This window comes from Corvus brachyrhynchos, unplaced genomic scaffold (genome assembly GCF_000691975.1).
Source record: "Corvus brachyrhynchos isolate BGI_N302 unplaced genomic scaffold, ASM69197v1 scaffold200, whole genome shotgun sequence".
Taxonomy (NCBI): Eukaryota; Metazoa; Chordata; class Aves; order Passeriformes; family Corvidae; genus Corvus; species Corvus brachyrhynchos.
This window is the reverse complement of record NW_008236184.1, coordinates 3,359,816-3,373,370: the sequence shown is the minus strand read 5'-3', so window position 1 is coordinate 3,373,370 and position 13,555 is coordinate 3,359,816. Positions and strand designations below refer to the sequence as shown.

The window sequence follows — 13,555 nt, the reverse complement described above, 5'->3', positions numbered from 1 at the left end:
TGAAATGACGATAGCGAGTCAAACTCTTTTTATCTTCAAGAGTGGGAGTGGGATAACTTCTGCTTACCACACTGTCCCAGCCTGCATTGCTGAAGAGACTGTCAGGGCCTTGTTTATGTCGTTTGTAAATACAGCAGCTACCAGGCCAAAATCAGAATTGTTGGCTCTCTCTATAACTTCATCCATGGTTTTAAATCTCAGTATTTCTTGAACAGGCCCAAAAATCTGCAACAAAGATTAATAATTAATAAACCAGCCCCCTCAGAGGCATGTTATTAATGTTTTATTCTGCTTTTTAAATTATCTTCTCTCTCCTAATTATACTCTTTAAAATTTTCCCCAGCAAAATTTAGTGATAAATAGTGATAATATCTGTCTGTAAAAGTGCATGATTCCCAAAGCAGTTCTCAGTGGAACCTCGTCCATTCTATCTCTATCTCCTCTTTGATGTCTGAGACCTTACAGTCAATGAGCTTCATTACCCAACTGATGTTACTTGCTGTGTGCATAAGGAGTTCTGAAAAGGTTTAGTTTTTTTAATATAGTGGTAATTTTCACTCTGAAACTTTTGTCTTAGGAATTAAACGAAAGAAAAAAGTAAAATTTAGGACATTCTAAAAGGATCTTGCCCACATGTGTGAATACCTCTTCCTTGGCAATCCGCATGTCATCTGTTACGTTGGAAAACACTGTAGGTTCAATGAAGAATCCCTTTCTTCCCAGCCCTTTTCCCCCACATTCAAGTTTTGCTCCTTCAGTAATGCCACTTTGAATCAGTTCCAAGATCTTGTTGTATTGTTTTTTATCAATCTGAAAGAGAGAAGAAGCTGTTTGATGTGCAGACCATGTACTTGACCATATAGTCCAAATGGGTGTTTTTAGGCAAGTCATGTTCCAGTGAGTTGGTTCCTGCTTCCATTCACTGCTCTTTGAGCTGCAGATGCCAAAGATCTACAAGCAGGTGCTGGTTGTAACCTTAGGCTCAGACTTCTTAAGGATGTGTCACCTTATGTTTGTGGCTTAACACACTTGCTGAACAATCTAGTTTATAAGCACAAAAAAAGGAGATCATTAATTTTTGTCCCTGGTTAACTTCCTGAAAATGTTATAAGCCCAGCTGGTTATTAGTGGCAGGAACATTTTCTAAAGGCTTATTTCTGATTATGCCCATCTTTTGCCTAGAATTCCTGGATCTCCAAGCATAGTCATGGTTGTAGACAGTTCTTGAAAGTAAGTGCTCACAGACACTTTTGAGAGCTTCTCGCAGCTTACAGCTGTATTTTGGGGGCTGAAGGTCCAAGTCTTGCTCTTAAAACTGGGAGGCAAACATTGAGATTTTTTTATTTAACAAGAAACATGTCACAGCTGCACAGATTATTTACTCCTTTAGAATTTTAATCTTGAAAACATGTATTGTGTCAGCTACCCTGGACCCTGAGCAAGTGTGCACTGACTGACCTCTGCCTTAGTGGAGTTCAAATGACTCCAGGCACCTCCTGGGCTGTAGAGCCGAAGTCCTACTCCTTTACCTGTGGACCTTGTTCTGTAGTTGGGTCAAAAGGACTTCCCACAACTCTCCTTTTTGCACGTTCTACACTTCTTCTAACAAACTCTTCATAGATTGATTCTTCCACATAAATCCGTGAGCCTGCAGTACAGCATTGACCTTGATTGAAGAAGACCCCTTGGTGAGCTTGTTCCACAGCATAGTCCACTGAAAAACCAAGACAGCGCCTGTTGCACTGGAACACCGTAGGCAAATCTGCCTTTGCACCAGTGTTGTGTGTATTACACATTCACAAATCTTCAGAAGCAGGATTTGGTTAAATAAAACTAAATCAAAACATCCTATAGTTGTGTCAGGTCATAAATGAGGATGATTTCCCTTAAGACAGTGCTTTAGCAGTCAATAGGTGTAGGGTATGCAAGAACAACTTCACCAGTGTCTTATATCCAGCAACATGTCATTCACCAAGTAAAACTCTTAAGGGAAGCAGGATGTGCCCCACATAAAGACATCTGACTGGATCTTTATAGGAGGGGAAAATTTGTCTGTGATCCCAAGTTGGCACTGGGTTTAATACTTCATGTGTGAGAATTGCAGCAAACCAAATACTTGGGAGAATTTTACTTTGATAGTGGCAAGACCTGTCCTTCCCCAAAAGCCAGATTCTTTTCCTGCAACATGGAAGCTTCCTGTTGGTCCATGCAGATGACTGGGTAAGGCTTTAAAATTATAGGTCTGTTATAGACCTATATTATAAACCCTTGATTTCTACTCTAACTTCCTTGGAGGTACAACTAACACATTCTGTCCAAGCAGGAGAGAGGATCCAGTAATATTTAGACATTCAAGGCCACATTCTTACATTGGGTGTAATAACTGACTAGACAAGAATAATGAATTAATCCCTAAACAGTGATGCCCTGCAGCACTGTAATACCTCTGTTACCAGCTGTAGCACTTTGGAACATTGCTTAAAGTATAATCTTTTATGGACTAAACAAAGCAACAGTGCTTTACTTTCAGCACATTCTAGACAACTGTGTCTAAAAGAAATGTCCTTTTCTGCCCTCAGTGTGGTATTTAGAAAAATTATATGGGGTGTTCCCTGGACCACATTCAAATTTTCCCTGGCAGCTCCATGGAGATTGAAAGCACTAGTGGATAGCTGTGATTAACTAATGTTTCTTCCTCTATTGTTAAGCGTTTTTCACCATGAGGGGCTCTAACTATTCTTCTCTGGTTTTTTGGTGCACTAAACCTTCAACAGCTTTATCATGCTTTCTGCTAACTTTTGGCACACAGTGTTCCTCAAGCAGAACAAACAGCTCCTTTGGAATGGTGAGCCAATTGCTGTTTTTAAATAATCAGAGCTTTGAAGTCTTAATCTTAGGCCAAGTGCTGGAGGTTGTAATTGTGGGAAGACCAGAGAGCAGTTGTCCTTCCCCCGTGGAAGGTCATAATACAGACCTGCCCCTGGCACGTGTCACTCTGCTAGAAATGTTTAGGTGATCAAGTCTGAGTTAGTAGGTGAGGGACATTTGAGGTGTGGTGGTATCTAGTGGGAGGTGGAGATGAGTAACTGAGGTAGAAGACTGTAATATCTGTGTCTGGCTCCAGCTGACAAGAGCTTTTTTAGCTTACCAGGATGACTGTGACTGAAATTTCAATCCTCGGCTTGGTAAAGCATTTCTACATAGAAAAGCTGCTGGAAGTTGTCAAGCTTTCCCTAGTTTTTCAGATATTGATAAGTTTTGAAAATGGATACAAGATTGTAACCATCTCTTGTAATTCATGCTATTCAAAACCATTCTATTCACTTCCCCTTTTTAAATTAAGAAGACCAAATCCTTATGTGTCTATTTATTGGGGTTGCAAAGTTCTCAGAAAAGGCATTGAGTACAATGTGCCTGCATACAGCCTGAAACAAGAGCTCAGAGCAAGGTGTGAACCATCTCATTTATCTTAACGGGGTGTTAACTTCAAAACCTCCTGCTGACAATTTAGATATCAACATTTTAACTGTTTCATTGCTGATCATTTAAGCAGAAACTTCCAGTTTGTGTTTATATCCTATCCTAAACAGCTGTCCTGTACCTTCTCAGGTGCCAAAAATCTCAGCTGCACAACATCATACATCTGCCAAAATTTTCAACTCCCTGCTAACAGTGGCAGTGAGCATATTTCAATACACAATTCTTCAGTTGTGAAAATTTAAAAAATTGAATAATCTCCCTTTATAGCTATTTAACAAAGGAATTCTGCACTGATTAGATTAGCAAGTCAAGTGTACATAAAAGCCCTCCCTTTTTATAATTGCTGTGAAACAAAAAATCACAGAATTTCCAGATTTAAAGCACTAAATCACCTTGCTGCAGAGCATAGGATGGCAAATGTGTGTGGGACTATGACTGTGAAAAACGCCATGTCTGTATGCTTGGTTATAACCTTTTTTCTGCTTCCTTGTTGACTATGAATCTGTGGGTTCAAACGTTGTATTTTTATAAAAGATATCACACCTTAGGTTGCTTCTGTAAGATTGAAAAGTGCCATTAGATACAGCTGTATTGCTTCACTTCACTTTGTATGAAAGATAAAATTAGTTAAAGAAAAAAAAAAGGAAAAAGACATCATGCAAACATGTTTTTAAGAAAAATATGGAAGTGCTGACTTACAATCAGCATCTGCGAAAATAATGTTTGGGCTTTTCCCACCCAGCTCCAGTGTGACTCTCTTCAAATTACTCCTTCCAGCTGCTTCTTGGATCAGCTTCCCAACCTGAAAGGAAATGGAGACATTTTACAGGGAATGTAGTCATACAGTTCATTTTAACAGCCAGCGTTGGCTATCAGTAGAGCAGAGCTTTAAATAATCCAGCAGGTTCTTCGTTCCAAACATATTCTCATCAGTAGTGGACAGCTTTCCTTTTTTTTTCCCCTAGAAATTGAGAGGGGATAAGGCACAGCACAAAGTTTGTGTACCATTCACCCATATGTAGCTATGTTAAAATGGCTTGGGGCTTTCTTTTAGGGCATTTTAGGAGGGCTGAATTAGAAATTTGAAAGGGATGTAACTAGAATTACTTCCATCCAAACCACTGACATGTTCACAAGGCTTAATATGTCAAATTCTGATGAAATCATCCTCCTCCTCTGCAGGACTAACAGAACAGAGCAGAATAGCAAGTAGGGCAAGAAGTTACAAAAGCACCATCCCACACCTGACCCGCAGCTGCACTACAGATAATCTTAATATGGGTTGAGGAGGTCAAAATCACCTCCAAAATGTCTTTGTAGATTGTGGGGTCATCTGGAGCAGCCACAAATTGCAGATCTCACCAATGAACATGAGAGTAGATTAAATGGAGTAGCAATCTGACAGCTACAGATTTGACGTGCTTCCACATCAGTACAGTTGGAGGGGCAGCTGTGCTCCCTGGAAATTCTCCTCTCCCTGGATCAACAAATCCAAAATAGATCAAATTTTATACAATTGCACTGTAACTGTGTCCATTTTGCAGCTAAGGAAGTAATCACAAGTAGAGTTAGGCTCCTACATGTTAAAACACAGGATTAAAAGTACCTATTGAATATTGAGAAGCCTAAGAACCTAGGTAAGTGCTTTATTTTAACTGGGACATGTTTTAATGTCACACAGAAAGTTAGAGGTGAAGTGAGATGGGAGTGAGTCCAGAGCTGAGCTTTTTTCTCCATGTAGTACTCTGGTCTCTATCTGTTTTCTATTTCTAAGGTTATGTGAGTGAGATTCCCTGCAACAAGGGGTTAATGGATGAGAAGCTGAACCTCTTAGAGAATTGAAGGCAGTCTGCTAGAGAAAGTTAAGTCAGCACTGGAGTAATCAGAAAGCAAATGAAACAGAAACCAGGGCCCCCAAAGAAAAAAAAAAAACAAAGGAAAACCCCCACAGGATAATGAAGGAATTGTGAACCACTTCATGTACCTTTGTGATTAACTGTTTATCTGGTGATACCACAGTTGAGTGTGACTGAGGTTTTTTCTTTAAAAAAAAAAGAAAAAGCTTTTTTTCTTTACCCCTGTATTGATGGAATGGAGTGTTGACATTATCATGAAATTCCTTGCATATCCCCTTAATTGGAGCTGATTTTATTGCTATGTTTGACTGACAGCCAGAAGTGAACCTGAAAAAAAAAGATCCTTTCTGCCTTCCACCCCCACCACATACATCGAGCACGTCATCTGGAAATTCCAGCCTCTCAAACTGTGCTGAAAATATACACTGGAAACCAGAGTGCTGTGTTTATAGCCAGTGCCAGCCAATGCCATTCACACCCTCACTGCCTTGAACTTCCTTCTTTCAAAGAACAACAACCAGCTATTTCCCCTCAAAAATTCACAAAGAGCAGGACAGATCAAGGAAGCCAGAGCTCATCTCTCTTCCTTCCATTCTACTTTAATGTCAAAACACTTTTGTACATGTAAGTAAAGATTTTGAAAGGATTCCATGCAAACAAGTGATTGACAAGTATGCAAGTCCAAGTATAGTATATCTGGCAAATATTAAAGTACAAAGGGCTTTGAGACAGTGGTGTTAATTTGGAAAAGCGTAGTCTGAAGTATTTTTAATACAGGAAAGTTGTTGTCAAGTGTCCAAGTGAAAACTTAATAGAAAGCTTCACTGTGTCTTTCCTGTTAGAGATCAGTGTAGACATCAGGATGGTGGGGCTCATGCTGCTCAGCATTTTTGGTCACTGTGCTCCCATTGTGCCCTGTGCGCTTACAAGTTGAGAAAAGTCTTAGGGAAGGCACCAGCACCGCGGTTATTTAGTGACAAAGGCGGCCTTTTGTGACTGACCCTCTCTTTATGGAGAAAGACAGCATGAAAAGGATAAGTGATAGTGTTGCAATCTGCATGGGCTTTCAGGACGCGCTTCCCGCGGTGTCTCTCAGCTCTATCCCTGAGCTCCCAATAGGCAGCACAGCCTGGAGAGGGAACGCTGGAAGAGAGGACTCCCCCACAGATAATGGAGCTGTGTGATTATTCAGCAAGAATGTTGGCAGAGAAAGCCCTGACTCCCCATCCTTGTTTTGAATAGGCTTCAAGATTGATATCAGGAGTATCCCTGGATAGCTTGTGAAGCACCATAACCTTATAAGCTGCATGGAGGGTGAAGCAGATGTAATTTGGTCCATCTCAAAGAAAACAATTTGTTATGCAGACCAATAACAACAAAGATTTAAAAAGGATTTTGAGGCACCCCTGTATAACAAAGCTATTTGAAGGATAGTCCTGGAAGGGTCTGTTTCTGGACTGTGAATGGTGTGGCATTGGGCAGTGAGAATGTATCATAATCTAAAACATTTAATTGTTGTTTATTTATGCATTCTCTGTATGGAAATTTAATGTTTCTTTCAAGAAGAGGCTTAAGCAGTCACATTTTAAATACCTCATGCAGAAATTTTAAAAAGTTTGTTGCCTTTCATGTTCTCTTAATTTTCTGTTTTCAGACAGAAACCTGTATTTCTAAAGCATACAGGTGGGTTTGCCTGTTACTGTTAAAGCACTGAAAGTCTCAGGAGTCAAAAGCAAACCTCCAAGGTTTGTGGTACTTTCTCTTTAGCTCTGTCATTTGGAATGTCTGGGTTCTCCTTTGCTCTGAACCTTCCTTTGCTCACAGATAAACAGTAAGTCATCAGAGAACACCTGAATGCAGGGAAACTGCAGTCTAGCTGAACAGCAGGTGATTTTCTTGACACTGCCACAGACAAGACAGTGAAGGGAAGAACTGCACAGGGAGATGTATAGACTAAAAGATTCCATGAATGGTGCACAATTTGACAGAGGAGAGATACACATCATCAGTTAGTTAGGCATTTGAAACAATACCCTGTATACCTTTCTTGGGATATTGAGACAATATCTGAAGAAGAGTAAGTGGTTAAAGTTACAAGAGATTGATTAAGTTTTGGGGAGATGGTGTGGCCAAACAGAAATGTTCAGTGTTTTCTGGAAGTACAGTTTTCTCTCTCCAGCTATTGTGGTACTGGATGTCAGTGTTTTGGCAAAACCCTCAAACCCATGCTGCTGTTGCTCAGTCTACCTTATTTTTTAAGAATTCCAGATTATATGCAAAATCTTTCTGAGAAGCATTTTAGAATCTCATGATGTGTTCAGGGTGTGTCTCTTGCAAGGACAAGTGAATTTGAAATACTGGCACAAAGAAGAGCAGCTTTATTCGACTGTGCAATGCCCTGTGTGAGGAGCAGCCCTGCAAAGAGCATACTGAACAGTGCAGCACAAATGAAAAGGCAATCCCAAACACAAATTCCTGGAGAGAATCCTAAGCTATAAATGGGTCATTTGTTAGATCCTGGCCCCATGGAAGTCTGTGGCTAAACTCTTGTTAACGTTGATAGGACTGATACACCATCCTATTTGTATTGGGTTTAAGAAGGTGATTCCTTTTGACATGCATCTTCCATAAGCAAAGAGGCAGAACAGTTGCCCAAGGACAGCTTTCTAAATGCTACCAAAAACACAAAAGAAGGAAAAGAGAAACAACTTCTTCTCATTCAGGAGGCAGAAGCTGTCCAAGATATGATCCAAAAGATTCCACAGAAGCAGGAATTTTTGGAATGAATGCTAATGTAGCCTCCCTAAATCCTTACAGAGGGCATGTGTGTAGCACCATTAGCTCACAGACTTCTCAAAACAGGTTAAATCACCTTTAGGATTCTTATTGCTAAAGTAGAAAATGCCAGATTGCAATTCTTCATGAAGCCTAAAACCAGCAAGTGATTGTGTGATCCAGGAGAGCTCACACAGCTCAGTGCCTGTGCAGTAGGAAGACATTCTGTCTACATCATGCATTGGGACAGTCATCTCACTTCGGAAATGAAAGGAGAATCCTGCTGAGTAAATTAGAATCAGTGGTAATACAGCTGTTAGCTACAAACATTTGTTTGGCATGAATCAATCTCAACTCTCCTGTAGTTTGCTTTGATGGTCTCTCTAGTATCTTGTTGACTAATGATGAGATCATGGTTTGTTAATCTAAGTGCATAAAGAAAACATTCTGCCAAGCAAAATGCAGACTCTTTTGCTGGGGTTTATTGCAGTTGTTTATAGACGTTTTGTTTACACAGGCATCCAAAACAATTTGTTGGATATTTATTTGGGTTACTCTACTAAACTGCCTGAACACAGACCTGAATCCTATCTTAAATCTGTCTGCATTTTAATGGCTCATAGTTTGAACAAAGTGGAAACCAGCCACTTAGGATATATTTCTTGTTGGCCAGAACTTCAAATGTTTTGTGTGCTATCTGTAATTCCCATCTTGAGAGCATTTAACTGTAGGGAGCTGTAAACCACTCTGATTTGGAGGTTACACAATTGGTTTTAAACAGAAGTTATTAGAACTCATTAAATTTTTGCAACAATTAAAATACAATTTTTATCCCAGGCAGGGCTTTAAATCTGCATTTAAAAAAATTTATAACTTCTTACTCTCCATAATCATCTCTAATTTTAAACCCAGAGCATACTGCCCTCAACTGTTCCCTGTGCACCAGGAACTTACAGATACACCATCCTCACACACAGTTCCAGTTCAGATGGAGCACACAGGTACTGGCTTGGGCAGCCAGCTCACAGTGGTAGAATGGCTGTATTTGCAAAGCCTTAACTGAGCTCACAGATTTGAATGGAAATAAAGGCAAATGAAGAGTAAACCTGCTTCTGATGGCTACTTTTCTCTGATATTTGAAGGCCTGTCACCTTTTTTGCGTAGCAAAAGTTCTTCTAGCAAATAAGAAGGTAATATGAAGAAACTCTCTGCCTTTCTGGTATGTGCAAAAATTGTCCCCTCATCAGCATTTGTCTTGGAATTACATAAAGCCCAGTGTTATTTCACTGGGGAGGAGACTTGTAGAACGTCTCCTGTACTTCTGAGCTTTGGAGCCTAACAGCAGACACATGGGAATGCCAGACATCCTGAGTTTGGATCTGTTCTTAAACTCAGAAATTGTAAAATACTAATTTTAATTAAATTGTTGCTAGTAATTTTTTTAAAGGAACTCAGTGAAGAAGCTGAGGCAGAGAGGGGCAGTGCAAAAGGAAAAGGCATGTACAGTAAACAACAGGGATAGTGGGACACAGCTGAGCTTTACAGTACCTCTCCCATGGTCCCAGTGAGTTTCACCCTGCAGTTTGGATCAAGGAGAAATTCAGTAAGATGTAATGAGATACATAAATTGATTATGGACTTTCAAGGGAAGGTAGGAAAAGGATAAGAGCAACTGTTAACATGGTCATATTGGCTGGAAAAAAGTTTGGTTATGGCAGTTTAAATTTCATCTGATTGTGGAAGATGAGGGAAAAAAGTGTCAGTGAAGCCTGAGAGGAGATTGCTGTAATTAAGGAGGATCATGGATTAGCCCTGGTTCACTAAAACCAACACAGCAAAAATAAACATTTTGGTTCAAATGCCTATACCAAACAGGCTGCTGAAGAGTGAACCGAAGCAAGCAGAGAAGCCAGGAAAGCTACTGGAATCAAAGGAGACACGGTGTTTTTAGGTGGGCTTTCACACTCAGTATGATTTTATTTCTTTCAGTTGTCAGAGTGAAATCCATAGCCTGCCAGGTGTTTGCAGAACCCTTCCCCTTCCTAGTGAGCTGTGGAGGGAAGAGTTTTGAGATCCGTGCACTAGGGGATTGGGAGAAGGAGGTGATCCACATGAGAGTGTTTCATAAGAAGCAGGTAGGTTGAGGGATGAAAGAGTTGGCAGACTATTTTTTTCAATGTGTGTAGCTAACCCATAAAAGGAGGGGCTGCAGGAAAGAGGGAGAGAAGTGAAATCAAACCGTAATGGTACCACAGAAAAAGAGCTCTTAAGGATTTTTAACATATTATTTTGGGGGGCAGTGTGTGAAAAGTAAAGATCAGTATTTAAAAAAAATTCAGAGCACCTGAGAATCTAAAATCCAGAGAAGAGAGTGCACACTGGATAGCTCTAAACTAGAAATCAGAAGCAGAAGATTGAAATAATTTCTGTGTTGTCACTGCATGGGCACAGGCTTGACATGTCCCAGTCATAAGTGTCAAGAGGTACTGGAATAATGCACGGGTGACAAGGCCATTGGCACATGGAATACAAGTGTCCACATGCACCTCTGGGCTCAAGAAGTCTGTGAGTCGATTGTCAGAAGCTGTGAGGCTGCAGCAAGGAAAGGATCACTCTACACATGCTCTCTTCTTCTGTGAGCATCTGTTACTGGTCGTGTTGCAAGATAAGGTGCGAGGCTGGAGGGCTCTGTGGTGTGGCTGTGTCAGGCTTTATTGAGGTGAGGTCATGAACTTGGCCTTTTGGCTCATATTTCTATGGATTGGGTTCTACAAATTTTGGAAAACATTAGCATTCAATTTTTTTTTTTTTTGTAGGAGGAGCAGCCTGTTTTCTGCCTTTCAAGAATCCTGCAGGAAAAAGATAATAATAGCCCAGTTTTGTGGTTTTTACAGGCAAATGGGGAGTTTTCAGTAGCTATAAGTATACTTCAAAGGTAAAGAACTTATATAAAAGAACCTCATGGTGAAAATTTGAGAAAAACCTGTGCTTCAGAATCTCAGTTTGAAGATCTTTGCGTTTGTACTGACAGGTTTTATCATTAACTTGCCCATCATGAACTGCCTTACCTAAGACATGGATGGAATGGAGGAATGGAGTTAATACATGATGTTTATACACCTAATGGCTATCAGAAATCCCCATCACTGGAGTGTACAGTTGACATGCTTCAGACAAGTACCAGAGAGACAAAATATTTCCATTATTATTCCACTAGAAATTGAAATCTGTTTTGGAGAAATCAGAGACTATAGTCCGGCCCATATCAGAACGTAGTGTTTAAAATGTTACAATGTTGACTTGCTATTACAAAAATTCAGTGTTACAGGAAATCAGAAACAATATGGAATAGTTTACACTAACTCTGCATTAAAACGATCCATCTGTTCTTGCTTTAGGTTCTTAGAGAATTGCTTTTTCATCTCTGTAATGCTTTTCACTTCCTATTAGTAAGGCTTTTAAAGGTAGGTACTGAGTTAGTATAAAACCCACAGCTTTTGAGTTTAAACGCCTATTAAAACTAAAGCTGTCTGGAACTACAATAAAAATTTATTTTGGCTACAAGAGACAACTTTGAAACCTAACCCATCTGTATTTTTCCTCTTCCAAACAGTGCAACATCCTGTATAATAGAATATTTATCTTAAACAGAGACCACATATCTTTATGAAAACAATTGTTTCAACTTAATTTATGGGGGGCAATCAGCTCATATTAAAATTTTCAATATTTCAGGATGCTAATCTTAATTGGATACAGGAGATGTAATGACTAGAATAATTCCATAGAATAATCTGAAATCTGATGTAGCCCTTGACTTAGAGTGTAACCTGTGTATATTAGAATCTGAAGTTGTCATTAAAAAATCATGTACAGGCAGATAGTAATTGCAAAACAACTGTGTGTGCAAATTAAGCATACAACTGCAGCTACATTTTACTGGCAATTTAGGCTTGTGTGTGACTTGCAAACTCAATTACAGAATAATTCCACCAGAATGATTAATTTGAAATATTGAGCTGGTCTCTGCAATCCTTGAGCCCACCAGGGAGATACCCACATTGTATCTAGCCGGGCTGCATGGTCAGTGAATTTATCAACACAAGTTAAAAAGCAAATTGCCTCACTGTGAAGAGCAGTATCCCTGCATAAAGCAGGGATGCATAAAGCCTTCCACTGCCACGAGTGGGAGTCAAACATATCAAAGAGAGACTGGATCCCTGGGGTTTAGCTCCCTCCATACAATAGTTTGTCAGATTTTGAATTGAAAAGGGCTGGGTTTAGCACTCTCTAAATATAACCAGCCCTGAAACTCCCACAGAGATTCCTTTCTGTCTGCCTTCAGACGATGAGATAAGGCCCCTTCTCCTGTGACTTCAGTCTGGAGTACCTCTGTCATCCCCACCCCAACCCTGATAACAGCCAGCTTGGCACATATTTGAGAGCAAGATGTGATGAGAGTTTTGGGGGTTAGTCTTGCTGTAGACTGCAGCCTTCATCTTCAGAGTGAGCCTCCTGTCTAACATCTGCAGCATAGTCTCATAGCAAGACATTTTGGCATCCAGGAGACAACTGACTCCTTTCATCCTCTGGCCAGCTTCTTTCCATCATTTTGGGAACAGACACCTTGGACAATCTCCTTTTCTCCCGGCATTCTTTCCTTTTTAGGCCTCCTCCTCATCCTCAATATACTTGAATGCAGCATCAAAGTTGAAGTATATTTGCACAATTTGCTCCCTTCCTCTCCCTTTTCCCCAAGTGCAGCAGGATACACAAATTATGGATGTTAAAGCAGCATTTATGTGTGCTATGATATACACGGGATGTTCTGCCTACTTGCATGTGATTCACATCCTCATAAACCCACAGGAAATCCCAGCAATATTTTTCCAGGCATATCTCCTGTGCTGAGGTGCCGAGCACAGCAGGGGCTGGAGGAAAGGAGCCATTTGTGCTTGGGAAGTCCTGTGGTACGTAAGTTTAGCTGGGAAGGACAGACCACTGTTATTTAGATGGAGCTCTTTTACTCAGTGACAGTAAGAAATGTAGTATAGGGACTGAAGCATTTATTCACATTTTACAGTAATGTGTTAATCCTCTTACCTCAGTGGATCCAGTGAAAGCAATTTTATCAATGCCAACATGAGAGGCTATGGCTGCACCAACAATTGGACCAAATCCTGGCAAAATATTGACAACTCCTGGTGGAAAGCCAGCCTGTCAAAATAGGAATGAATAAAGGTAAACATGCCTTATGAAAACCGATAGAGCATGTTAAACCAGGCATGTGCTGGTACTTCCTTCCCTCCAAGGATAGACAGACATCACTCCCCTCAATTATTCTTACCTCCTTGATGAGGGCACCCATATAGAGAGCACTGAGTGGTGTTTGTTCTGCTGGTTTAATAACTACTGTATTGCCACAGCACAGAGCTGGAGCAATC

At 40.3% G+C, this 13,555-nt stretch overlaps 1 protein-coding gene and 1 long non-coding RNA gene across 3 annotated transcripts in view; one reads left to right on the top strand and one right to left on the bottom strand.

The window, feature by feature from the left end:
• ALDH1A2 (aldehyde dehydrogenase 1 family member A2) overlaps positions 1–13,555 on the bottom strand; it is a 54,060-nt gene that overhangs the window by 6,846 nt on the left and 33,659 nt on the right. The window contains exons 7-12 of the mRNA XM_008637116.2: positions 13,459–13,555; positions 13,215–13,328; positions 4,180–4,282; positions 1,530–1,714; positions 646–810; positions 68–225 (exon numbers count right to left, since the gene is read on the bottom strand). The exon at positions 13,459–13,555 is cut by the window's right edge and continues 2 nt beyond it. Coding sequence (XP_008635338.1) covers positions 68–225; positions 646–810; positions 1,530–1,714; positions 4,180–4,282; positions 13,215–13,328; positions 13,459–13,555 — 822 coding nt within the window. The remainder of the gene's footprint in view (positions 1–67; positions 226–645; positions 811–1,529; positions 1,715–4,179; positions 4,283–13,214; positions 13,329–13,458) is intronic.
• Positions 1–13,555, top strand: part of LOC108447558 — a 134,520-nt gene that overhangs the window by 88,466 nt on the left and 32,499 nt on the right. The window lies entirely within an intron of this gene.